The 25,966-nt window shown below is 43.1% G+C and overlaps 1 protein-coding gene across 7 annotated transcripts in view; it reads right to left on the reverse strand.

Annotated features, from left to right (window-relative positions):
- The window catches only part of LOC124290591 (feline leukemia virus subgroup C receptor-related protein 2-like), a 35,024-nt gene extending 14,723 nt beyond the window's left edge, over positions 1–20,301 (reverse strand). The window contains exons 1-4 of one of the 7 annotated variants that reach the window (XM_046727350.1): positions 20,099–20,301; positions 8,260–8,287; positions 7,139–7,719; positions 6,440–6,581 (exon numbers count right to left, since the gene is read on the reverse strand). In XM_046727350.1, coding sequence (XP_046583306.1) covers positions 6,440–6,581; positions 7,139–7,719; positions 8,260–8,287; positions 20,099–20,164 — 817 coding nt within the window. In that variant the 5' untranslated portion in view covers positions 20,165–20,301. Of the gene's footprint in view, positions 1–6,439; positions 6,582–7,138; positions 7,720–7,894; positions 7,947–8,259; positions 8,288–9,030; positions 9,159–11,338; positions 11,424–20,098 lie in introns of those variants that run through there. The other 6 variants (XM_046727344.1, XM_046727345.1, XM_046727348.1 and 3 more) reach the window with 6 other exon arrangements.
- Positions 20,302–25,966: the final 5,665 nt, after the last annotated feature.

Genomic DNA, 25,966 nt, shown 5'->3' on the forward strand with positions numbered 1-25,966 from the left:
TGTGGTATGACGTGGGGTCTGAGAGCTTGGTCGATGTAGCGCACCGCTGTGATGCCGCCTCCTCTCCCTGGTTCTGGAACACCACATGACCCACTCCACCCCATACCATTATGCTTGCACCTCAACATGAGTCTCTTTCCATAACACATTGGTCTGAGTAACTCTGGCCACGTCGTCGCCATATTCTTGTTCTGCCATCTGTAGTTGATACGCAGTACCGACTCTCATCTGTGAACAGAACAGTTCTCCATTGCCTGTATCACCAGTTTTGGTGTTGTAGGGCAAATTGTAGACGTTCACGCCGATGACGAGGGGTGAGGATAGGTCCACGATAAGGTCTACGGCAATCGAGGTTCCCTCTGTTAAGACGTCGGCCTACTGTATCAGTACTGATTGGTCTTCCGTGTGTTCCCACTGTCTGGCGTGCTGTTTCGGATGCCTGTATGAAGGCATCCTGTACATACTGTCGCACAACATGGCGGTCTTGTCGTCTTGTGGTCACCCTTGATCTGCCAGTACGGGTCGATTATTTGTGCTGTTAGTGACCCGGAAACGTTGCTGCAGCCTGTAGATGGTCCGAACGTTGACCTGGAAGGGATTGGCAGCGGCTTGTGCAGTGTGGCCAGCTTCAAGTCTTTCTAGCGCCTGGTTCCTCTGAGCTGTCGTGAGTCGCGGCATCCTGCTGACGTTGTAATGTGAATGTTTCAACCAGGTTTGGTGGTGCATTTGATAGGGCTGGTCCTTGTGCACGTGCAGCATGAGTTGCATGAAAAACATGGAGGACACCGTACCATCTCCGAGATCCGGTTGCGTATTTGAGACTATTTCCTGGGTTCCATTCTGAGTTTGGGAAGGAATGTCTTTACTCAAGTAAAGTTGGAGATGTTGTCAAAAATAAACAATCAAAACATTCAATGAGTTTACAGTTATCCGTTTCTGCGAAGGAAAATTCCAAACTGACGTTTCTTTTGCTGCCTAGTATATTTCCACGAGCTAACATCCTTGAATATTGACAAAAACGCTATTTTCAGCAACCGTTTACTCACGGTTGTGGCATGCTCCTTGTGCATCACTCCGAACCGATCGTACGGAAAATAGCATTCGTAAACAAACTTTTTCGAGGTAAAAGTTCAAAATGTATGTGCGAATGTCAACTTTCGCGATTTGGTAAGCTGTGTTCTGATTGGTCAATTTAAAAGGTTAGCTGTCGCGACCTTCTTCTAGGGTTTGTTAGACTCAGTATAAGCAGTGTAACGAATAATAAATATACTGAGCCTAACTTTACTTACACTATTTGATACGACGCTTTTACGCAGATATCTGAGGGCGAATTTAGTCCTTATACCTTAAACTTTCAATATGTATATTCACTCACTCACTCACTCACTCAACAAATCAAGTCAGTCATTCTCTCAATATCCACTCAAATCATTAAGAGTCTACCGTTCATATAAGATTTATGAAACATGAGTCTTGAACGCTCAAACAATACATAGACAGTTCTAACTTTGGCCGAACACAACAATGAAACAACAATTATTGCTAATCTTCCAAGTCGGAAACAGAAAGCCCTGAGCGGACAAAAATATCCATTGTGAAAGTTGTACATGAAGTAGCACATGTAGTTTGATGTTCCGGGTAGTCGTGTGAAAGCAACAATGGCGGTTTCTCGAAGAAACATCAGAATAATAACAGATGCGGATCATTGATGCAGATAAGAGATGTACTGATAGGAAACCGGTATTTGGTTACACACAGCGCCAAACAGAACGATCCACTTTCAGTGCACTAGCAAATCTTCCGAGTGTTACTATAGGAGGAGTTTAAGCCCCGTCACACATTCAACGTTTACTCACATAATATGCTACACGGTGTGTCAATGGTACCATGTGTCGGAATAGTCTAGTGAATTCGGTTCTCAAGTACTGAGACAACTATCCATGGGAAGGCTCCAAATACTCAACACACCCAACAGTTGTCCACATCTGTCGTCTTACTACAGTCTTTGGTCCTTCAGTACATACAGCTGACATGCTACACACGCTCCATCAACTCTGTACGATAAATACCCTGGAGCCTATAGAAAGTGACGTCACCGCTGTACTCCCATCACTAACACTATACATGAAGGAAAACTTTTCATGCCAGACATGAATACGCACAAAACATGTCTTTTGTCACATTATTCTGACAAAATAGTTTTCCAATTTTAGTAACACAGGCATGGCCGCCATGGAACTCCCCCTACTCATTAGCGATGATACTTGAATTAAGCAAAGCTGTTGTAACGATTTACCTGATATATTGATATAAAATACATACAAACTAAGTGTGGGGAATTATGTAATATAAATGTTAATACCAAATATTAGAAGAATAAAGATCGGTTTAGACGACAATGCAAGAACGTGTGTGTCTACATTTAGCACCAGAAGCTATCCGATTGGTTGCTGGTGTCAAGACGCAGTAGCCCAAGATGGGTATGGTGCCATTCCTGGTTTTAACACTTTCACGGAATTGGATTGATCTCAATGGATAATTTTTTCTGTCTACTAGCAATGTGGGTTGTTAGCATGCTTGAAACTGGTAGACGTGACCCTGCAGTGGCTATGCTATTCAGAGATGAAGAAACTTTAAAACAGGTACGAAGAAACCCATAATATTTCCAATCGCCAACGACAACAGAACAGGTTCGCTTCGCTCAAACGGGAATCAGATTGCTGTAATCTACAATACGATTCAGTGTCAGGCGATTAAAATTGTCTACCTGCTGATAATCGCCATACTCGACGATCACGTGTTGTGCCACCCCTTACAAATCGCCATATTGCCAACGTACATTTACGTTAAACAGAACGTCGAAACTTAGATAACCGTCGCTGTCCCCATGTCATACTGTCTATTTGAACGTCCTTGATATGCGAGGTCATATCGAAGTCGAAATCGATGTCAGTGTCTCCTGGAAATATCGGTTATAACGTAGGGTAGCATCCCCGTGACTCAGCGAATCCTCGTTGTACTCTCACTGGAAGGTACAATCGGGACAACATGCCATCACTCTTTGTTTGTTGTCCCGTTTACAAGGCATGTGGATGGACCTTCTTTCAGGACGACTACCCCTGCCCTCACCGTGCGTTAATCCTCACTGTTGAGCTACCTCCAGCAGCACGACATCCATAGAATGTGCTCGCCATTCATGAGCCCCGAGCTTTCCCACACAGCACACGATGGGGCCAAAGGACGCAAATCGTTTTAGCTGAACGTGGGCAAGAAGAGTGAGGAAGACTACCTCAACTCGACATTTGTAGACTCGTACACAGTGTACCTTGTTAACGAATGTGCGATATTTGTTACGGTATACTGCAAGACTTTACTCCAAAACCTCTACCATTTCGAATCCTACCCCTGATGTCCTTCAAGATAGTGGGCGATTATAACATATCCAGCACTAAACTGTTCATCGCCCTCCTACATGCAAGATCTTACAACACCCTACACACCAGCGTGGTCTCTCAGATCTCAAGACAAAGGTCTTCTCAGTGTCCCAAAATATAAGTTGCAAACTTTTGGCGGCAGATCTTTCAGCGTTCACTCAGCTTCCCTCTGGAACTCACTACCTCTCCATGTCAAGTCATCTCCTTCCATCTCCATCTTTAAATCAAGACTCAAAACATTCTTGTTCAACTACAACTAAATCTTATAAAACTTCTTCCTGTATATAGTGTACATATCTACTGTTGCGCAAAGAGCATGCCCTTGAGGTGTAGAGTTACTACTGCGCTCTACAAATGTCCATATTATTGTTATTATCCTGTCATACTCTACTAGCTGTTGGCAGTAACGTGTTCCCGATTCGTTCGTAATTATCATACAAGAAACTAGTATCTTTCACTACTTTTTAAATGTAATTTCTTTTCGGTTATCCCTGTATTTGTCAAGGGTGGCGATCAGAGAACCTCTACCCTTGATAATGGAGGCTGCACACAGTAAAACACTGAGAAATGCCAATCACGGGGCTGAAGTCTGATCCATGCCAGGAGCTGGTACAGGTTACACAACACCAAATGTTTTCCCATTGACTTCTATAGTAGCGTTATATTTTTCTGAAAATCATCCAGGCTGTCAATAGCCATTCCATGTACACATGAGTAGAGACTGGCCTTTAAACTACAATAAAAACACAAATTCCGGCTAACGTATCCTGCCAATTTTCCGAGCACAGGAAGCTGAACACATCAACCCCAGTTCCGCACCAAATGTCACCTACTTAAAAATATATGTACACCCATTAAGCATAAAGACCCGGTGTTAAAAATGACAGCACTAACTACTTAAAATCGTGGTCAGTTTTAATTACTGGATTGATTGCTTTTTTAAAACATAAACATCTTGCACTATTTCATCCAATCACTCTATCTCTTCAGATGTTACGTACGTTACTTCCTTAGGGAGCATGTGATGCTGATTTGTGTAGGGGAACCTGTAGTGGTGCAGACGACAACTGGATACAAGAACAACGAATAGCCCCTGGACACAGCTACTCTTCCTTTACAACTTTGCTTTGTATTCTCTTTTTTAATGGCGACTACGATTTTATACAGGACCGTGCATCAGGTTCTATATCTGTATGTAAGTTTTATATATATGGTGAGTCCCATGTTCTGGCTACGCATGAACCACACAAGCATCATTATATACACAGATTGTCTTAGTAGTGTAGACAGTACTGTCATAGAGTTGGTCAGACAGTACTGACATAGAGTTGGTCAGATAGTACTGACATAGAGTTGACCAGACAGTACTGACATAGAGTTGGTTAGACAGTACTGACATAGAGTTGGTCAGACAGTACTGACAAAGAGTTGGTCAGACAGTACTGACATAGAGTTGGTCAGACAGTACTGACATAGAGTTGGTCAGACAGTACTGACATAGTTTTGGTCAGACAGTACTGACATAGTTTTGGTCAGACAGTACTGACTTAGAGTTGACCAGGCAGTACTGACATAGAGTTGGTCAGATAGTACTGACAAAGAGTTGGTCAGACAGTACTGACAAAGAGTTGGTCAGACATAGAGTACTGACATAGAGTTGGTCAGACAGTACTGACATCAGAGTTGGTCAGTACTGACAGTACTGACATAGACATAGTGATAGTCAGTACTGACACAGAGTTGGTCAGACAGTACTGACAAAGAGTTGGTCAGACAGTACTGACATAGAGTTGGTCAGACAGTACTGACATAGAGTTGGTTAGACAGTACTGACATAGAGTTGGTCAGACAGTACTGACATAGAGTTGGTCAGACAGTACTGACATAGAGTTGGTCAGACAGTACTGACATAGTGATAGTCAGTACTGACACAGAGTTGGTCAGACAGTACTGACAAAGAGTTGGTCAGACAGTACTGACATAGAGTTGGTCAGACAGTACTGACAGAGTTGGTCAGACAGTACTGACATAGAGTTGGTCAGACAGTACTGACATAGAGTTGGTCAGACAGTACTGACATAGAGTTGGTCAGACAGTACTGACAGAGTTGGTCAGACAGTACTGACATAGAGTTGGTCAGACAGTACTGACATAGAGTTGGTCAGACAGTACTGACATAGAGTTGGTCAGACAGTACTGACATAGAGTTGGTCAGACAGTACTGACAGAGTTGGTCAGACAGTACTGACAGAGTTGGTCAGACAGTACTGACATAGAGTTGGTCAGACAGTACTGACATAGAGTTGGTCAGACAGTACTGACATAGTGTTGGCTAGAGATTATCGGCATAGGCTAGTGGGGCAGTAGCTATATGGTGTTGGGTTGACAGTAAGTATTAAAGGATGTCACCCTCTACTCGACTCTTCTACCAGGTCGTCATATGAGCGAAATATTCTCAAGCACGACGTTAAACCCAATTTCACCTCACCTCTTCTACCCGGAACATCATAGTACATCCGTGGTTGTTTACATCACTGACAACCTTCACAATGGAGGTTTTGTTTCCAGTTATCCGGTCTCCGGGGGTCGACAAAACTAGCAGTTTTTGTCTCGCAGTAATTACACGTAGCAATGCGTTACCCTGGAAACGGTGCATATTTGTCTCAGCGTTTAAGAATCATATTTCATAAATATATCATTGATTAAGAGCATATTATTATTATACAGATTATTTTTACATTATTTGTAAGAGTTGATGACAGGCTGAGTGAGTCATTGGGTGAGATTGGGTGAATGAGCGGGTGAGATTGGGTGAATGAACGGGTGAGATTGTGGTGAATGAACGGGTGAGATTTGGTGAATGAACGGGTGAGATTGGGTGAATGAGCGGGTGAGATTGGGTAAGTGATCGAGTCAATGTGTAAGACAGCACTGGTATAATGGTGGACAGTTTGGGTCAGTGGGTCGTAACGCTGTATCCCCAAAGAGGACATCCGGTTGCTTACCTATGAGTATTGCAATAAAGATGGCCGTCGTCACGCCTGCTGTCACGTACATCATGATGCTGATGTCCCAGCCCACCTGGTCCAGGTCGGGGGAGTTGGGCACGAGGACTGGGGGGAGGAGGAACCCAACTGCTGCACCTACCTGGATGAGTGAATGGACAAGTTTTGTTCTGTAGACTTTCTGTTGTAGTCATGGCAACAAACTGCGATGCTGGACCTTACACTAACCCTATATTCTTTCATTTAATGTCTCCTTAGGAATATGAAATGGTAAGCTCATTTACCTCAACAGTAGCAGTAGCTGTAGAAGTAAAAGTAAGTAGTTGAGTAGTAGTAGTAGTAGTAGTAGTAGTACATGTAGTAGTAGTAGTAGCAGCAGCAGCAGCAGCTGTTGGTGGTGGTGGTGGTGTATTTGGGCCAAAAGAGACCTATTACAACCCATCACATCATATCACATCACTGCTGTATTTGAGGCAGAAGAGGGGGATACTGGTTCATGCGTTCGCTCGACACGCCAAAGGCCAGGGTTCATTCCTGCGTGGGTTCAATGTATGAAGCCTATTTCCGGTATCTCCGGCCGTGAGCATAAAAGCGTAAAAGATATTCACTCACCCAATGCTGAATGGAGGGGAAATACACTGTATAAAATGTGGAATAGTTTTAATGTCAATTTGTAGTTCATGATTTAAGATGACTTACCTGATTTCCAAAGACGCCTAAAGATGTCGCTGTCGAAACTTCATTCGGGCCAAACCAGGCCGCCGCTAGGGGCGCTGGCATACCCAGAACCCATATCTGAGCAACTGAGCAGATAGTCTGAGCAAACATGAGGACGCCAAAGCGGTCAGGGCTGACGCTGGCACATTTGACCCACGCTCCCACAGCGTTGAGGAACGACCCCACGACGTTACACACCCTCAGCCCCTTACTGTCCATCAGCCACGTGGCAGGGAAGACGAGCGGTACATACGCCAGCATGTAGACCATAGACAACCAGTCCACGGCCGTCTCTTGCTGCAGCGTGTCTCCTGGGAGGCTGGTGTTGTAGTAGCGCAGGATGACGTTGGCGATGATGTTGAGGTGGATCCATTGGAAGGAGTTGCTGAAGGAGTAGAGGCAGAAGAGTCCCAGCATCAGCCAGCGCCTCTTGAATACCCGGGTCTCCACATTTTCATCTCCAGCCTCAGCTGATGCAACAGGAGGGGGCGTGGTCAGCTGTTGTGTGTCATCGGACCCAGCGTGTATCTTCATCTGCAGTCCATTGTCGCCCCTCGAGTCTACTGGATCATCAAAATACTATGTTATCATACAAAGAAGGCGGGGAAAGTCTAGTGGCTAAAGAGTACGCCCGTCACGCCTAAGACCCCTTTCGATTCCCCAAAACCCATTTCTGGTGTCCCCACCGTAATATTGTTTGAATATCGCCAAATGCAGCGTAAAACCTAACTCACTCACCATCATATAATGGTCTTGAAAAGTGAAAAATTTAAAATGTTTTCGAGGTTGCAACACTGCACTCAACCATCACGTTCACAGTAGCATACATAGCAGTACAAATCGATCAGCAAATAGCCAATCATCACCTCAACCTTAGCGTGTCAGCCGCTGCTGATAATCAACATTGCTGATATATATGGAATGTACAGTGTTAATATATGTTATATATGTCTCTATAGCTAGGGAGGAAGTCATGAGGAAGCACATAGATGAGGAAGAGATTTAACTATATATCAGCCTTTCAGTTGATGACATGTCTTCAGTATTATCTTAAATCGATTTATAATTATTGCTGCAAATACCGCGAGTCGTGCAAGGTTTACCTGCATTCTTCCCAGGGATGTCGTTATTCTGTAAATAAACAAATAGTTATTTATATGAAGGAAAGTGACATGTTTGTTGAATATTAGAAATATTTGCAAAATCATCTTTGCACAGTTATACAAATCAATCGCTATAACTGAAACAATCCCTTGATGCGAGGCTGACTGACTGACTGAGTTCGGTTTTACGCCGCTTTTAGCAATATTCCAGCAACATCACGGCGGGGGACACCAGAAAATGGGTTTCACACATTGTACCCATGTGGGGATTCGAACCCGGGTCTTCGGCGTGACGAGCCAACGCTTTAACCACTAGGCTACCCCACTGCCCCTGATGCGAGGCTGAAGTCATCCACGCAAGGGTCAATGTACAGGCCACGAAGATATCAGTGTTGCACAGCAATGAGTTCGCAGTGGCACAGAATCAGATTGACCAGGTTAAGAACAGACTGAAAAACATTCAGATAACATATCAATGAAAGTACAGGTACATCCTATCATGTGATGAGAGCGTTTTATGAGAGGTTAGTAGTGGTGTGATAATATAATCACTTATGTCCGTTGACATCCGAGTCATTGTGATCCAGCGACAAGAGGCATTCAGTATGGCTGTGTTCCGTGTGCCCGGATCTGGAGGATTGTAGGTTCATACTCCGACCGTTTATGACCCCTGAATCTTAAAGGTATACACCCTCCATCTATGTAGGCTTCCCCCTGTTTCAAAGCCATCACTTGTCACCGGTAGCATCAATCACCCTTCCTACAACTTACTATCGTCCACTCGGTGAAGGCCAACCCAAATCACCGCTGCCCAGTGTCCAGATACTCGCGGTCCACTCCTCCCGGACAGTGACTACAGCAGACACACCAGCAATACACAGTGTGTCAGCTGTCTCTCGCTGTTATTGGACAACGTACCTACACTGCTACCGAATCGATATCTATACAGTATAGTTTTAAGCCATAAACCTCGAGCGGCTGTCACATATATACAGTAGCTCATAAAATGCCGGGCAAAACTTGCCCATTTTCATTAATTGAAATGTGTTATAGAAAAAAATACATATACAATGCTTAGCGTATTCATTTTTTGTCACGCTATGGATTCTTTTTGTGTTCGTTTTAGCGCTGATAATTCAATTTTAAATTCAATTTCTGTATTCCAACAAACCACCATCGGTGGTACAGGGACAACATTTTACAGTATGAATATTGAAGTAACGGACTGGTGTTGGTTCAGTGGTGAGGATGACGTTGCCTGAAACGTTGGTGACGGTGGTAGTGACTGCAATATGTTGTTTGGGGTTTGACCTAAAGTGGAGTAACACTGATTCACATGAAGGAAGTTTTGATCCGAACACAAAAATCAAAATCAGGAAAAACTTGGAACACACGATCCAGACCAACCAAAGGGAGGCAACTGTACGCAGCCTTCCAAAACAGGGTCACCTGTGCCCTAGTTATCGAGGGGTTAGAATCAGTGTGTCATATATGAAAATGTACCTACGGGTTATACAGACTTGGTATGTTGAGATAGTGTGTGTGCAACATCACACGGCACAAAGAGTGCAAACATCAAACATCGCATATTCAGGTGCTTGTCACCAGGGGTTTATGTGTGTACAAGGAGGACACACTACACAGCTTCAAGGTCTCTCTCGGTATTTACAAGTATCAAATTATATGTATGTCCACAGCGTCTTAATAGAACAGCCCAGAATACGAGTCTGTATTGAGAGATTTTGAACGTTCCATGACGGGGGACGAAGAAAAGCCTGTGTGTGAAGCACAAACTCATCTGTGAACTGTAGGACTACTCGACTTTGTAGAAGAGCTCAATATTCAATACTGATAACAAGAGATTACGTACCTCAAATTCCAGGCCGAAGGACGAAGAAAAGTTAAACATCGTTTGAGTCGAACTTTCATATGTCGAATATACGGTTTACTCGAAGTAAAGGTTTGGTCCCCGATAACTCCTTGTTTAGTCAGGATTTTGCGTTTGTGTACCACGGCGGTGGAGGTCCGTTAACCTTCGACACAACCGTGTTAGAATGTATCTGTTTCAGTGCGAGTGAGTATGGTTTTACGCCGCTTTTAGCAATACTCCAGCAATATCACGGCGGGGGACACCAGAAATGGGCTTCACACATTGTACCCATGTGGGGAATCGAACCCGGGTCTTCGGCGTGACGAGCAACCGCTTTAACCACAAGGCTACTCTACCATCATCTGTTTCAGGGAGATGCACCAGGTCGTTATGTACTTTAGACATTCAATTCAATCGTTCAAAACAGCTGATGCAGCAGTTTGAGCAGTGACATTTCAGTATCCCTTGATAAGTAATTTGACGAAATGTCACCGTGACATATGTACACAACATCACAGTGACCTGCGTGAGACTAGACTCCGGTTCATGCCGGTTAGACTGGGTGTTATAAACACAGGTTTACCCACGTATCATCTGCTATATTTGAGTATAAGCTGTAAATCTACGCGTAGTGTTTAACTAGCGAAACACTTATAGTTTATAACCTCTCACAGTTAGTAACCTAGGAATGTTAGTACATGAAACCAAACCCTTTCCACAATCATAAGAAACCTCTTCTGAAAGATTTAATGCTCTTTCACGATTTCAACTTCGTCATGAGCATGTAAACGTCAACACCAAACTGAGTTATCATATACTTACTGTTATTATTTTGTTCAAGGGATGATGGAAGTTGAATGAGGTTTGCAACCGTTGACACGAAAATAACAAAATGTCAGCTACATCAATCAAACGACATACAGAGAGACAGCTGCGATCAATCTCGAGAAATTATGTACCGTCCGTGGATGTTAATCAAAACATTTTGATAGAATATAACGGTTGGTGAAACAATAGCTTACTAATAGTATTGTTAATTTGAGTCATCAACGGTAAAAGGTTATATGACAAAACTAACATCTGCGGCATTCACGCTGTGTTAAAAAACTAGATATACACCGTCTACTTTAAACGGCCGTGTAATAACACTGACACTGACATCATCATCATCCTCATCATAGTTAACACAAACAGCAATAAACGAGGTACCGTGGTAAGAGCGTACTGTTTCCACCCGACTGAAATCGTTGTCATGTTGCCTTGCACTGAAGGGTTACGCTGTCATGTTAAGTCGCCCTAGAGGACAATGCTGTTTAGTTTTGTAGGGGAACGTGGTCAACTTCATGTGACAACGTTATCATGTTGGGTCACGTTATACGGCAACGTTGTCAAAACCTACAGTATTTCAAGGGAGCTATTTAGTGAGTGACAAATCTGTCCACGAAACAATCAGCAGTAAAAGTGGTATTTAAACATGTGCTGACACACCAGTGGTTAATAGTATGATCAACGATCTTCGCCGCAACGGGTTTAAATGATAAAAGAGTGACTGAGTGAGTATGGTTTACGCCACGTTTAGGATTATTCCAGCAATATCACGACGGGGGACACCAGAAATGGGCTTCACACATTGTACCCATATGGGGAATCGAACCCTGGCCTTTGGCGTGACGAGCGAACGCATTAACCAGTAGGCTACCCTAAAGATATTGAGCAAGAGATGTATTACGTTCTTTACAGTGAACAGGGGCGGTGGGGTAGCCTAGTGGTTAAAGCGGTCGCTAGTCATGCCGAAGACCCGGGTTCAATTCCCCACATTGTTGCAGTGTGTTAAGCCCATGTCTGATGTCCCCCGCCGTGAAATTGCTGGACTATTGCTCAAAGCGGTGTAAAACAAAACTCACTCACTCATATAAACGGCGAACAAGCACTGCAAATTACACTAATCGGAATATTATACGTATAAAAGCATGTTAAACTGCCGGGAATTCTGGGTACGAGGTCCCCAGCCACCTTTGGTCTTGGCCATAAGTGAATGATTTGAAATAATATATATGACATTACCGAGTCTTATGCCTGTAGGAGATGGCTCATGGGCCAATATGGAGATGTTGACCTCCGAACAATGCATGTCTCCAATTTCTTGTCATGGGCCGAACAAGTCTGGCATTGAGTTGGTGGACAATTACAGCTATTCGTGTCATATTGGCCATAGTAAAACACCCCTGTACCCCTGGTGTTAGCTTCATGGAAATCCGGTGCAATTTGACACTGTCCTTGTTGACATTCCGTGGAGGGAGGGGAGCAGGGGTGCTGGTTCATCTCGATATGAAAAGAAAAGCATTTAGAGCTCTCAACTTAAAAATATTTCTTCAAGCAGTGAGTCCTCGTCTCGATTTCTGGTAATTGAGCCTGCTGATTTTCTACCGATCAAACTAAACCCGTTTGCTATTTCCAAGGTTGAGCCTCTTATTTGTGGTGAAGACAACAATGTCACGCGCCTCCGTAGTGGTTCACTGCTGGTGGAGTGTCCACCGAGACAGAAATCTCTATATTGTCATCAAGCCAGACATTTGCCAATACTGAGGTTGTTCTGTCTGTGCACAGGACATTAAATTCTTGTCGAGGCATTGTTCGTGACATTGCTCGTTGCCTTTCTGACATGTCTGGAGAATTAAAGGAACATGCGATAACCGCTGTTAAACGTTTCACCATAAAAAAGGGGGTGTTATCTTAAATAAAGAATATGTATGCAATTCCATTTTCGTATCTAAGGACATCTGCGCGTTCAGCCCTTCCAGAATCAAACACAGCAGGCTATTTCAATTTCGGAGTGGAGGTGTATGTCCCTAATCCACTCCGATGCTACAAATATCAACAGTTCGTGAATGGTTCCAATTGTGATGGTACACATCATCGAAATATTTCCCCGTGTGGCAGAAGATATCTACAATAATGAAACTGAAATGTCAAAAAACATATCGTACCTGAGGCAAAGAAACTATTTAAACTCAGACAACAACGACGACTATATCCTACTCCGCTGCAATCTCTCGACCTGTTGCAACATCATCTACATCATAGCAGACTGACTTGACATGGCTCAGCCACAGACACAGCCTCAGCAATGTCCATATCCACATCCTCAGACACACAGCCACAGCAATATCCATATCCACATCCTCAGCCACAGACACAGACACAGCAATATCCATATCCACACCCTCAGCCACATATCCATCCACACCCTCAGCCACAGCCTTCAATATCCATATCCACACAGCCACAGCCACAGCAGCAATATCCATATCCACACCCTCAGACACAGCCTCAGCAATATCCATATCCACACCCTCAGACACAGCCTCAGCAATATCCACACCCTCAGCAATATCCACACCCTCAGCCACAGACACATATCCGTATCAGCAATATCCGTATCCACACCCTCAGCCACAGACTCAGCAATATCCATATCCACACCCTCAGCCACAGACACAGACACAGCCTCAGCAATATCCATATCCACACCCTCAGACCACAGACACAGCCTCAGCAATATCCGTATCCACACCCTCAGCCACAGACACAGCCTCAGCAATATCCATATCCACACCCTCAGCCACAGACACAGCCTCAATAATATCCATATCCACACCCTCAGCCACACCCTCAGCCACAGACACAGCAATATCCATATCCACACCCTCAGCCACAGACACAGCAATATCCATATCCACACCCTCAGCCACAGCCTCAGCAATATCCATATCCACACCCTCAGCCACAGACACAGCCTCAGCAATATCCATATCCACACCCTCAGCCACAGACACAGCCTCAGCAATATCCGTATCCACATCCACACCCTCAGCCACAGACACAGCCTCAGCAATATCCATATCCACACCCTCAGCCACACCCTCATATCCCACTAATTCAGCACAGACACAGCAATATCCATATCCACACCCTCAGCCACAGACAGCAATATCCATATCCCAGCCACAGACACAGCCTCAGCAATATCCATATCCACACCCCTCAGACACAGCCTCAGCAATATCCATATCCACACCCTCAGCCACAGACACAGACTCAGCAATATCCATATCCACACCCTCAGCCACAGACACAGACACAGCCTCAGCAATATCCATATCCACACCCTCAGCCACAGACACAGCCTCAGCAATATCCATATCCACACCCTCAGCCACAGACACAGACTCAGCAATATCCATATCCACACCCTCAACCACAGACACAGACAAAGCCTCAGCAATATCCATATCCACACCCTCAGCCACAGACACAGCCTCAGCAATATCCATATCCACACCCTCAGCCACAGACACAGCCTCAGCAATATCCATATCCACACCCTCAACCACAGACACAGCCTCAGCAATATCCATATCCACACCCTCAGCCACAGCCACAGCCTCAGCAATATCCATATCCACACCCTCAGCCACAGACACAGCCTCAGCAATATCCATATCCACACCCTCAGCCACAGACACAGACACAGCCTCAGCAATATCCATATCCACACCCTCAACCACAGACACAGACACAGCCTCAGCAATATCCATATCCACACCCTCAGCCACAGACACAGCCTCAGCAATATCCATATCCACACCCTCAGCCACAGACACAGCCTCAGCAATATCCATATCAGCAATATCAATATCCACCCTCATCACACACCCTCAGCCACAGACACAGACCCAGCCTCAGCAATATCCATATCCACATCCTCAGCCACAGCCACCCTAACTACTTCCCCAGCTATTCGTTCTTCTAAATCTCAGACAGAGAATCGGTCTACGATACAGTCACAAACGTTTATCAAACAACCAGCCACAATTCACTCGACTAAGAATTTACGTAAGGCAAAAGAAGAATAGAAAAGACCCCCAAGCACCTATTCCCCTTCAGAGGGTTCCTCTAGACATGGAGGTTACACTGTCCTCAGGGGACAGAGGGATGAACACTTCCTCCTCACATTCACGAGGGAGATCAACAATTGAGTCTTATTTACTCATGTGTCACTATAAAGCAATGGAATTGCTGAGGACAGAAGGGATTTTAATGAGGTAACAATTATTAGCTCAAGAATATATACCGTCAGCAATATGTCTCCAAGAGACGTATCTTAAAAGTTGATACATTTCAACTGAGGCAGTACAAACATCCCCATTTATTTTCCCCTCCGGAAAGCAACTGGTTTCGCTGCTATTTTAGTTCGACAGGACGTCATTCTGGGATACGTAGTAAATAGCAACTCATCCCAAGGCGCTCAGACATAGTTCTAAACATCGTTGGGATAGTCCTCGCAATTTGCTAACACCGCAATAAGTTATACATTTGGGGAGTTCTTATCATCATGTTATTTCGATTTTGAAAGAAAACAAATGTTGCCATTGTGGGATAATAGTTTTAGGTTGTTTACATTTCTATAACTAAACGAAATACAACATTTTAAAAGGAAACGAAAACAAAAACAAATCACAGAAATACAACTCAGTTGGGAGCACATGGTGTTTAGAATAGTCAAGATCATTCGTGTGCAAGATGGCGACTGAGTCGAATGATGAGCTGGTTGCAGCTAGACAGAATATTGAGCATTTAAGTCAAGTTTTGGGACCGCAGACTACCATGGATATTTTGTCTAATCATTCCGATATTAGTGACGATGAAGACGTCGTTGAAAATACCCTTTACAAGCTCCTGTCAACTGACTGGATATTGAAGAGCGCGCACAGGACGCCGTACCCAAGAACACACGTCGGAGGAACAAATGGGCAGGGAATACCTTCAGCGACTGGGCTATGTGGAGGAATAACAACCGCCTTAATGAAGAGAACATTCTTACCATGCTTGATCTCATGGATGACGCACAACTATGATTAGGTTCGTGAGGGAGACAACGGCGATCAAACTCTACGAGAAAGGGATCCCCGAACAACTCATAATGGAACGAACTGGGCACAGGAGTGTTAAAGGTACGTTGTTTCTTGTTTGATTAACAAATATACACAGTTCATGCTAAATCCTTTTGATTTGACAACATGAAACTACATGTATTTGAAATATTACTATTTAAGATTTGGGGTTTTTTATCGGGAGGCGGAAAGAAATAATATTGCCTCCATACCTAAGTATAAGTATCAATGAACTTGTTTGAACTTTAAAAATTGGCGTATGTGGACTGAGTTAATATGTTCATATAGTATCGTTTAGTCATGTTCATGTTTGTCACAAATTGCATAGAAAAACCCATTGTAATTAATCATTATCAAAATTAATGGTCATATCTTGAATAACACATATACTACAAATTAACATCCAACTCTTTATTTTGCAAGTTTTAACTACAAACGGACATCAGAAGGCCAGAAGATAGAGGTCAGCGACGTGATTAACATTTCTCCGGCCCGGGCAACAGCAACTACTGACTGTAGTACAGATGTGAGTGAGAAGACGAGGATACGTTTGTCAGGCTATTTAGACTGATTTCTTGTAACGTTATCCGTTAAAGCCATATTACAGAAGCAACCGGTGATGACGTCACAAGAGGTTGAAATGAAAAATAAACAGCTATCTATTGTTAAGACTATTGTAACTAGTCTCTGAAATGAACATATTTTACTGAAAAAAAGTTCATAGTAAAAATATATAATGAAAAGGAGCCCTGAGACTTTCTTCATTTTCAGAAGCTGAGGAAATCTAGACTTGCCACATTTTCTGCCTAACATTCATCTAATTTTCCAACACAATACGTTTATCTCCATTCTACCATAACCGATTTAAAATCGAACTCCTTCCTTCCGCGGAAGACACAGCGAAATCCGCGAGAGGCGAATTGAACTCGTCTGTGAAGGGAGGGGAAGGTGCCGTTCGTATTTTTTTAAACATTGCAACGTATATAATATTCTGGCCAAAGAAAACTAACTACAGTTTATTCAATGCAATAATGTAATACCTAAAAGCTTGGTTTATACAGAGACCATATAATATTATATGGTCTCTGGTTTATATAATCCCAACTCCACACGACCGAAACCAGCCTATTGCGTGCCGTCTTACTCTAACCCCCTGGCCACACTATAATCGTCTGACCTACTTATTTTTCTCGGAAGTGCAGTCTGTAGTTGTTGACAGTTACGCAACAGTTTGAAATGGCGGCCAGCCAGTGTTTACATTTTGAGTGAAAGTGGAAAATACTTGACTGACTGTGTGTTTCGCCTGACCGTTATCTTGCGAATTTCCCATTCTTATGATTCTAAACGGAAACAAATATACCATTTACCAGGTAGGTAAGTGTTTAGTAAGGATTTGCTGCACATTTTGTATAGACAGGGATGAAATTTACAAGCCTTTCTGATTTACATGTTAGATATTGTTTGTTTATGTTTGGGGCTGTGTATTGTAATTGAGTTTGAATATTGTTATTATAGAAGGTTATATGATAGTGAGGTTCCATAATAATTGTGGAGGAAAAATCATATAATAATTGTATTTTTCGAGTTTTAATAAATGTTTTATCAGCATTTCCATCACGTCTGTTGACTGTTGTGTTGATATTAGCCATGTTGGTGGTCAAGCTGATGCGGCAGTGTTGTATACGTGCGCAGTGAAGCGGTCATGAAATCAGACGAATTTTCAATCCAAAATTGATAGCGTCTAATTTTATTGATTGACCAATCAAAATCGAGCATTTCACGTAGCCATGGTAGAATAAAGGTTATGTATTCTTCGAATATTTACCTTTCAGTAACATGTCGGTAAAAATCGCTATCGAGATTAATAAAGATATTACACTGAAAATACTTGTTGCTTATTTTTTTATGAGGAGTATATTTGGGCCGTCAGTCCCGATTTAAAGAGGTCATATTGAGACGATGCCGATTTGGCCACAGCAGATATACGCATCAATAAAAGATGAGGGTGTCCCTTGTGATGAAAGAATCTCTGTCAACAATGTCCTGCTTGAATGTGTTGATTTTTCCATTACAGGGGATATATATTTGGATGTCCAAAAAAACGCCAACACCTTTTTGGCAAAGTTCATTCTCATTAATTTCTTGGTTTTGTAAAAATATGATTTAATTGATTAATTTCGATGTGTATTGTAATTAATAAATGATTTATGTCTTGTTAGAATGAATAAATTACCTTACTTAGCTAGTGTACCTTGAAAGTGGGATGACGCAGCATAAAATATTGCCCCTCTCAGAGTGGACGTAAGTCTCATTTCATTCAAAGTATTTTTATCGTAAAAATTATGTTATTTTAATGTATGGTAAATTTGAGCACAAAACGCCAACACCCGAAGGAATGATGTAAATCCAGCCAGGGCAATGACTGTGGCAATAGTACTGTAAGTCCCCATGGTCCCTAGTATGGTGATCTACCTTCAGTTGCTGGTGATGTACAGCCGTTTATATAGGGTGGTGTCCTGAGAAGTGGTATAATTTTAATTTTTCAGGGTAGTTTTAAATGTCTGTGATAGTCGAGTTGTTTTACTGCTGTTTGTCTACAGATTGTACAGTTCAACTGTCCTTATAATCATGTGCGAGTTGTTTTAGTCACAATATGGCTGAGATATTGCCGATGTGTCCATTAACTCACTAACACGTTTGCCCTGAATATTTTTTAAGCTGGCCTTATGCTGTCATAAATCATCTTTGTCTGTTTATGAACTCAATGGCGGCCTTGTGCGTTTCTTCACTACCCCTAGGGAAGACTTGTCATGTCATTCATACAAACAGTCTCGTAACGACTAGTTGCGATAAGCTTAGCATATCTTTTATATGTATTGTTCGACGTTGAGCAATGAATATCCGGTTATTTCAGTTCGCCGTGCGTGCGTGTGTGCGCGCGTGCGTTCGTCTCTCTCCATGATACACGATACGCTATACAGCTTCAACACTCTCACTCTCTTGTTTGTGTTTGACTGTGCGTGCGTGCGTGCGTGCGTGCTTGTGTCGTGTGCCTCGCTGCTTGTACTATAGACTAACGCTTAGTCTCTGATTATATATAATTGTGATTGTAACAAATAAACCCATTTAAACCGAAAAGGAGACCCAGGGAGACCAGGGAAGGCACGGCTGTAGGGAATATATGATGGTTCAGGGACTGTGAGACAGACTACTTGTACTAGTCCGGTCTAATGCCTGCTTTACATTGCTAACCCAATGATACCACTACAACCTCTGAGCTGACCAGACATGCCCCCGAAAGTAATACGATATTGCTGACCAAACGAAGGGGTGAGGATGTGTACAAAACGTGCGTATTGGTAATATTGGCATAGTTGGGGAAGCGTGACAACTCCTCATAAGTATTTTGGGTATATATTCGTAAATGTATTACACATGCAACTCTGTGCACTTTATGTCTCCATTCGTCTTAAATTGTACTTCGTGATCACAATAGTCATCTTCTCCAAAACCTGATGTCGGAGAGCGGAAGGTCGCTGGTTCGATCCCCGACCGCGTCATACCAAAAGACGTTAAAATATGGTACTTGTTGGTCTCTGTCTGGCGCTCGGCATTAATGGGTACAACAAGGACTGGTCGGCTCGGAGTCAGTATAATGTGTCTGAGTGGGGTATTCATGCTTCACTGCGGCATGCTGTCTCAGTGGGCTAGCACTATAAAACCAGGTTCAGTCTGGGCTAGTACAAGCAGCCGCACATACACACGCATGCACGTCGTCATATGAGCGAAATATTCTCAAGTACGACGTTAAACCCAATTTCACCTCACCTCACCTCCAAAACCTGATGTCCGCGCTCACATAAAACATTCCCTCGCTTAGCAGGTATGTTATCTGCAGTACTAGCCTTCCCCATGTTCCACGAAACTTACAAACAAAGAGGTCATGGGGCAGAGGTCAGAGCGTGCGACATGGAATGCTCAAATCTGTGGAATGTCATCCATCTAACCTTCTTACCTCGACTTTCTGTAGTACTGTGGAGAAGTCTGGCGACAGGGAGTCTCCTTGACGTACGGAGGCCATGACAGCTTCAGCTGACGGTACTGAGTCGAGTAGTGACAGTGAGCGGAGTCGCACTCTGTAGCTCACAGCGCGCTGACAGACATAGCCCAGCCGCTTCCGGGAGTGGGGGAAGGGAGGACTGGGGCCCTGCAATGCAGACCAGCCTCATTCATTCACTTCTCACCTGATAAGTACGTCGGCAGCAACGGCTGCATGGAGCCGGGTTATCTGGAAGCGGTGAAGTTTGGCCATCAATTCCTAGCGGGACAACTACTTTAATCCTCCTAATATCCAGCTGGTGTTTCTCTGGCGAGGGTTACATGAACAGGAGGCCATATATGAATGTTCTTAGGTCGTATTTAACAGAGACTGACCCTTGCTAATTAATAGTTTGAAATACCAACCCATGGGTTATCCTGGACCCTGGAATGCGTAGCTTTACTAAGCATTCAGTTTAAATATTGTGACACAAATTCAAGTAATGACAATTCTAACCAACGACACAAACCTAAGTAATGACAAAATCTAACCAACGACATAAATCTAATGACCACATCTAACCAATGCCACAAACCTACCTAATGACACAAATCCATGTCAAGTAACAAAACACGGCGATTGCATGGTGTATGGAACGTTATGACAATATTTACACAGAATACACGCAAACAGTTCCCTTAATGCGGACTCGAAACAGTAGCAGCCGTGTAGGGCCCGAACATACACCTTCAAATAGTTCATATGAATAAACTCGTATTCCAGCCAAGGCCTACACAGAGTTTATACGGCGAGTGCATTTTCTTTGACGCACCTTTCCGCAAGAAATTTGAGCGGAACAGTTTTTAGGCAAAAACAAGAATGAAGACTCAACCTATCGACTAATGCATGTGCATGCATTACTAAAACAAACAATCGTCTTCAAAACGAGACACTTACCTCCACTAAAATCGACTCACTTTATTACTAAATGACCTGAAACATAAAGACCCCCACCAACATTCCAACATTTGTCGACCATTTTGGTTATGGTAACTAGCAGTTGTAACAAAAAAAGGAATCGTATTAAACGGACCGTGATTACATGACGCTCTGAAGTCGGAGGAAGGGGGACGAACTTTTAGCAGTTTCTATTTGTTCCTAAATACGTTTTAATGCGTTTCCACTTTTTATTCAACCGCTAATTACCATAACAGTATGGCGTTGCGTCCAGTGACTGACGCTAAATGTTTTATATTTAACACGTCTGTATTTGCACGCGAAAACGATTCGTTGTAATGTTCCATATAAACGAATCTAGATTGTTCCTCAAAGACATTTGTGTGCATGCATGCCTATATTTCAGGGCTGAGTGAGTATGGTTTTGTGCCGCTCTGAACAATATTCTACCGCCCCTTCAATGGAGTGAATGAGCACTGGATTTTTTCATATTGCTATAGATAATCTATACTGACCATTACTTCTTTTGTGTAGAATATTATATTTATACTTATATACATTCAGTTAAAGACGTGCGCAGGGTGGGCAAGCTCTCACCACCGTAATTGATGCTATTCACTTGACAGATAAAAAGGCTACATACTTGAAGATATTTACTTGACGGATAAAGAGGCTTAAACATGATCCTATTCACTTGGCAAGGACAGGGGTTAATGCTTGACGCTACTAATTTGAGAGGTAAAGGGGCTACATACATAACCCTGTTTTAAATTAAGGGGAAAGAAGGTACAAACATAACATTATTCATTTGACAGGCAAAGAAGCTGCATAAGGGACGCCATTTTACCTGACAGGCAAAGAGGCTACAAACATGACGCCATTCACTTGACAGGCAAACGGGCTACAAACATGACGCTATTCACTTGACAGGCAAACAGGGCTACAAACATGTCGCTATTCACTTGGCATGCACGCTATTCACCTGACAGGCAAACAGGCTATAAACATGACGCTATTCACCTGATAGGCAAAGAGGCTACAAACATGACGCTATTCACTTGCCAGGCAAAGAGGCTACAAACATGACGCTATTCACTTGGCATGCACGCTATTCACCAGACAGGCAAACAGTCTACAAACATGACGCTATTCACTTGACAGGCAAAGAGGCTACAAACATGACGCTATTCGCTTGACAGGCAAACAGGCTACAAACATGAAGCTATTCACTTGACAGGCAAAGAGGCTACAAACATGACGCTATTCACTTGGCATGCACGCTATTCACCTGACAGGCAAACAGTCTACAAACATGACGCTATCCAACTGACAGGCAGACAGGCTACAAACATGAAGCTATTCACTTGACAGGCAAACAGGCTACAAACATGACGCTATTCACCTGACAGGCAAAGAGGCTATAAACATGACGCTATCCAACTGACAGGCAAACAGGCTATAGACATGAAGCTATTCACTTGACAGGCAAAGAGGCTACAAACATGACGCTATCCAGCTGACAGGCAAAGAGGCTACAAACATGACGCTATTCAGCTGACAGACAAACAGGCTACAAACATGACGCTATCCAACTGACAGGCAAACAGGATACAAACATGAAGCTATTCACTTGACGGGCAAAGAGGCTACAAACATGACGCTATCCACCTGACAGGCAATCAGGCTATAAGCATGACGCTATCCAGCTGACAGGCAAACAGGCTACAAACATGACGCTATTCAGCTGACAAGCAAACAGGCTATAAACATGACGCTATCCAGCTGACAGGCAAAGAGGCTACAAACATGACGCCATTCACTTGACAGGCAAACAGGCTACTAACATGAAGCTATTCACTTGACAGGCAAAGAGGCTACAAACATGACGCTATTCATGACAGGCAAACAGGCTACTAACATGAAGCTATTCACTTGACAGGCAAAGAGGGCAAACATGAAGCTATTCTTGACAGGCAAACAGGCTATAAACATGAAGCTATTCACTTGACAGGCAAAGAGGCTATAAACATGACGCTATCCAGCTGACAGGCAAACAGGCTACAAACATGACGCTATTCACCATTTTGGTTATGGTAATTAGCAGTTGTATCAAAAAAAGGAATCGTATTAAACGGACCGTGATTACATGACGCTCTGAAGTCGGAGGAAGGGGGACGAACTTTTAGCAGTTTCTATTTGTTCCTAAATACGTTTTAATGCGTTTCCACTTTTAATCAACGGCTAATAACCATAACAGTATGGCGTTGCGACCAGTGACTGACGCTAAATGTTTTATATTTAACACGTCTGTATTTGCACGAGAAAACGATTCGTTGTAATGTTCCATATAAACGAATCTAGATTGTTCCTCAAAGACATTTGTGTGCATGCATGCCTATATTTCAGGGCTGACAGGCAAAGAGGCTACAAAGATCACGCTATTCACCTGACAGGAAAACAGGCTACAAACAAGACGCTATTCACTTGACAGGCAAAGAGGCTACAAACATGACGCTATCCAGCTGACAGGCAAAGAGGCTACAAACATGACGCTATCCACTTGACAGGCAAACAGGCTACAAACATGACGCTATTCAGCTGACAGGCAAACAGGCTACAAACATGACGCTATCCTACTGACAGGCAAACAGGATACAAACATGAAGCTATTCACTTGACAGGCAAAGAGGCTACAAACATGACGCTATCCAGCTGACAGGCAAACAGGCTATAAACATGACGCTATCCAACTGACAGGCAAACAGGCTACAAACATGACGCTATTCAGCTGACAGGCAAAGAGGCTACAAACATGAAGCTATTCACCTGACAGGCAAAGAGGCTACAAACATGACGATATTCACCTGACAGGCAAACAGGCTACAAACATGACGCTATCCAGCTGACAGGCAAAGAGGCTACAAACATGACGATATTCACTTGACAGGCAAACAGGCTACAAACATGAAGCTATTCACTTGACAGGCAAAGAGGCTACAAACAAGACGATATTCACTTGACAGGCAAACAGGCTACTAACATGACGCTCTTCACCTGACAGGCAAAGAGGCTATAAACATGACGCTATTCACCTGACAGGCAAAGAGGCTATAAACATAACGCTATCCAGCTGACAGGCAAAGAGGCTATAAACATGACGATATTCACCTGACAGGCAAAGAGGCTATAAACATGACGCTATTCACCTGACAGGCAAAGAGGCTATAAACATGACGCTATTCACCTGACAGGCAAACATGCTACAAACATGACGCTATCCAGTTGACAGGAAAACAGGCTACAAACATGACACTATTCACTTGACAGGCAAAGAGGCTATAAACATGACGCTATCCAGCTGACGGGCAAAGAGGCTACAAACATGACGCTATTCACTTGGCATGTAGTCTGTCATACAGACCCTGAAGCAAATATATCCAAGAAGCCCACGCAAATCTAGAAAATGTGGCAAGTCTAGAAGTCTCTGGGCTCCTTTTTATTGTATTTATGACTTTAATGTAAAAACTTTTATTTTCTGTAAAATATGTTCATTTCAGAGACTTTCTGTTAGTCTACTTGGCATGCAAAGAGGCGACTCCATGGAACTATACGCTTCACGTACTCTACGAATACCCAGGGACAAAAATTGGTTTTTATTTGAAAATATTAATGAATGACCGAACAATGTGCGTCAAACTCAAATGACCAAGACAATGTCCGGCGTTATACCATCCTACATCACGTATGGATCAGCACCCGGGTATTCCGTGACGCTCCAAGAATATCAACAATCTCTGTACACACATCTTGAAGACCTTAAAGATGTTTACTAGAATAGAGTTTCTGGCCGTCAATTTGAGAAATACGGTGCCCGTTAAACGCTAGTTTGTTTAGTTTGTTTGTTGTTTAATTAAAGATCCACTGAGCAATAGTCCAGCTATATGACGGCGATCGGTATAAAATTTATTATCGAGTGTGGACTAGACAATCCAGTGATTGCCATCATGAGCATCCTTCTACGCAGTTGGGACACGATGCCTGTACAAACGATAGATTATATGTAATTAAGCATACAACACAACACACACCTGACAGTATCGTCAGAATAGAGTGATTGCTTGGGCTTTATAACAGTATCCTAGTTATAACAAGGTGTCACCTTCATGTCAGTGAGTGGAGTGAGTGAGTGAGTGAGTTTAGTTTTATCCAACACTCAGCATATTTCAGCTATATGGCGGCGGTCTGTAAACAATCGAGTTTGGACCAGACAATCTAAGGATCAACAGCGTGAACATCGATCTACGCAGTTAGGATACAATGACACGTGTCAACCAAGTCAGCGAGTCTGACCGCCCGTTAGTCGCCTCTTACGACAAGCATGGGTTAATGAAGATCAATTCTAGCCCGGATCTTCACGGGTTTATGTGGATTTCTTAGACATTTACAACTTGAGCACGGGAATTGTTCTGACAAACCAAGAATAATAATTTACATCCCAACCTTCCAACATCAGAATGGAACAACCAAGTGAGCAGCCTTCGTCTCACAGCGCGTCATGTTACAAACGTTCGGTTTACCTATTTCATCAAATGAGACAAAAAACATTACCTCTGAATACATTTTGAAATTCGAAATTGATTGCATTTACAACGCTACTCTATAGTTCATGAACTATGAAATTACAACATGCCATTCTAAAAGGCTTGTAACCGCCTGTAACCGAATCCTGTGTTTACTGTCATGGCTCTCTGATACAGATAAAATACATATACAAGATGTTGTAAACATCCAACTCTTCCATTGTAATTAGCATTATTATTTAATTCAGAAATTGACCAACAGATTTTTTGGGCACATATATTTTTAACTCTAGCTGAACTTCTATTT

Source organism: Haliotis rubra, unplaced genomic scaffold, assembly GCF_003918875.1.
Source record: "Haliotis rubra isolate DU_JTF1 unplaced genomic scaffold, ASM391887v1 Scf47, whole genome shotgun sequence".
NCBI classification, from domain to species: Eukaryota; Metazoa; Mollusca; class Gastropoda; order Lepetellida; family Haliotidae; genus Haliotis; species Haliotis rubra.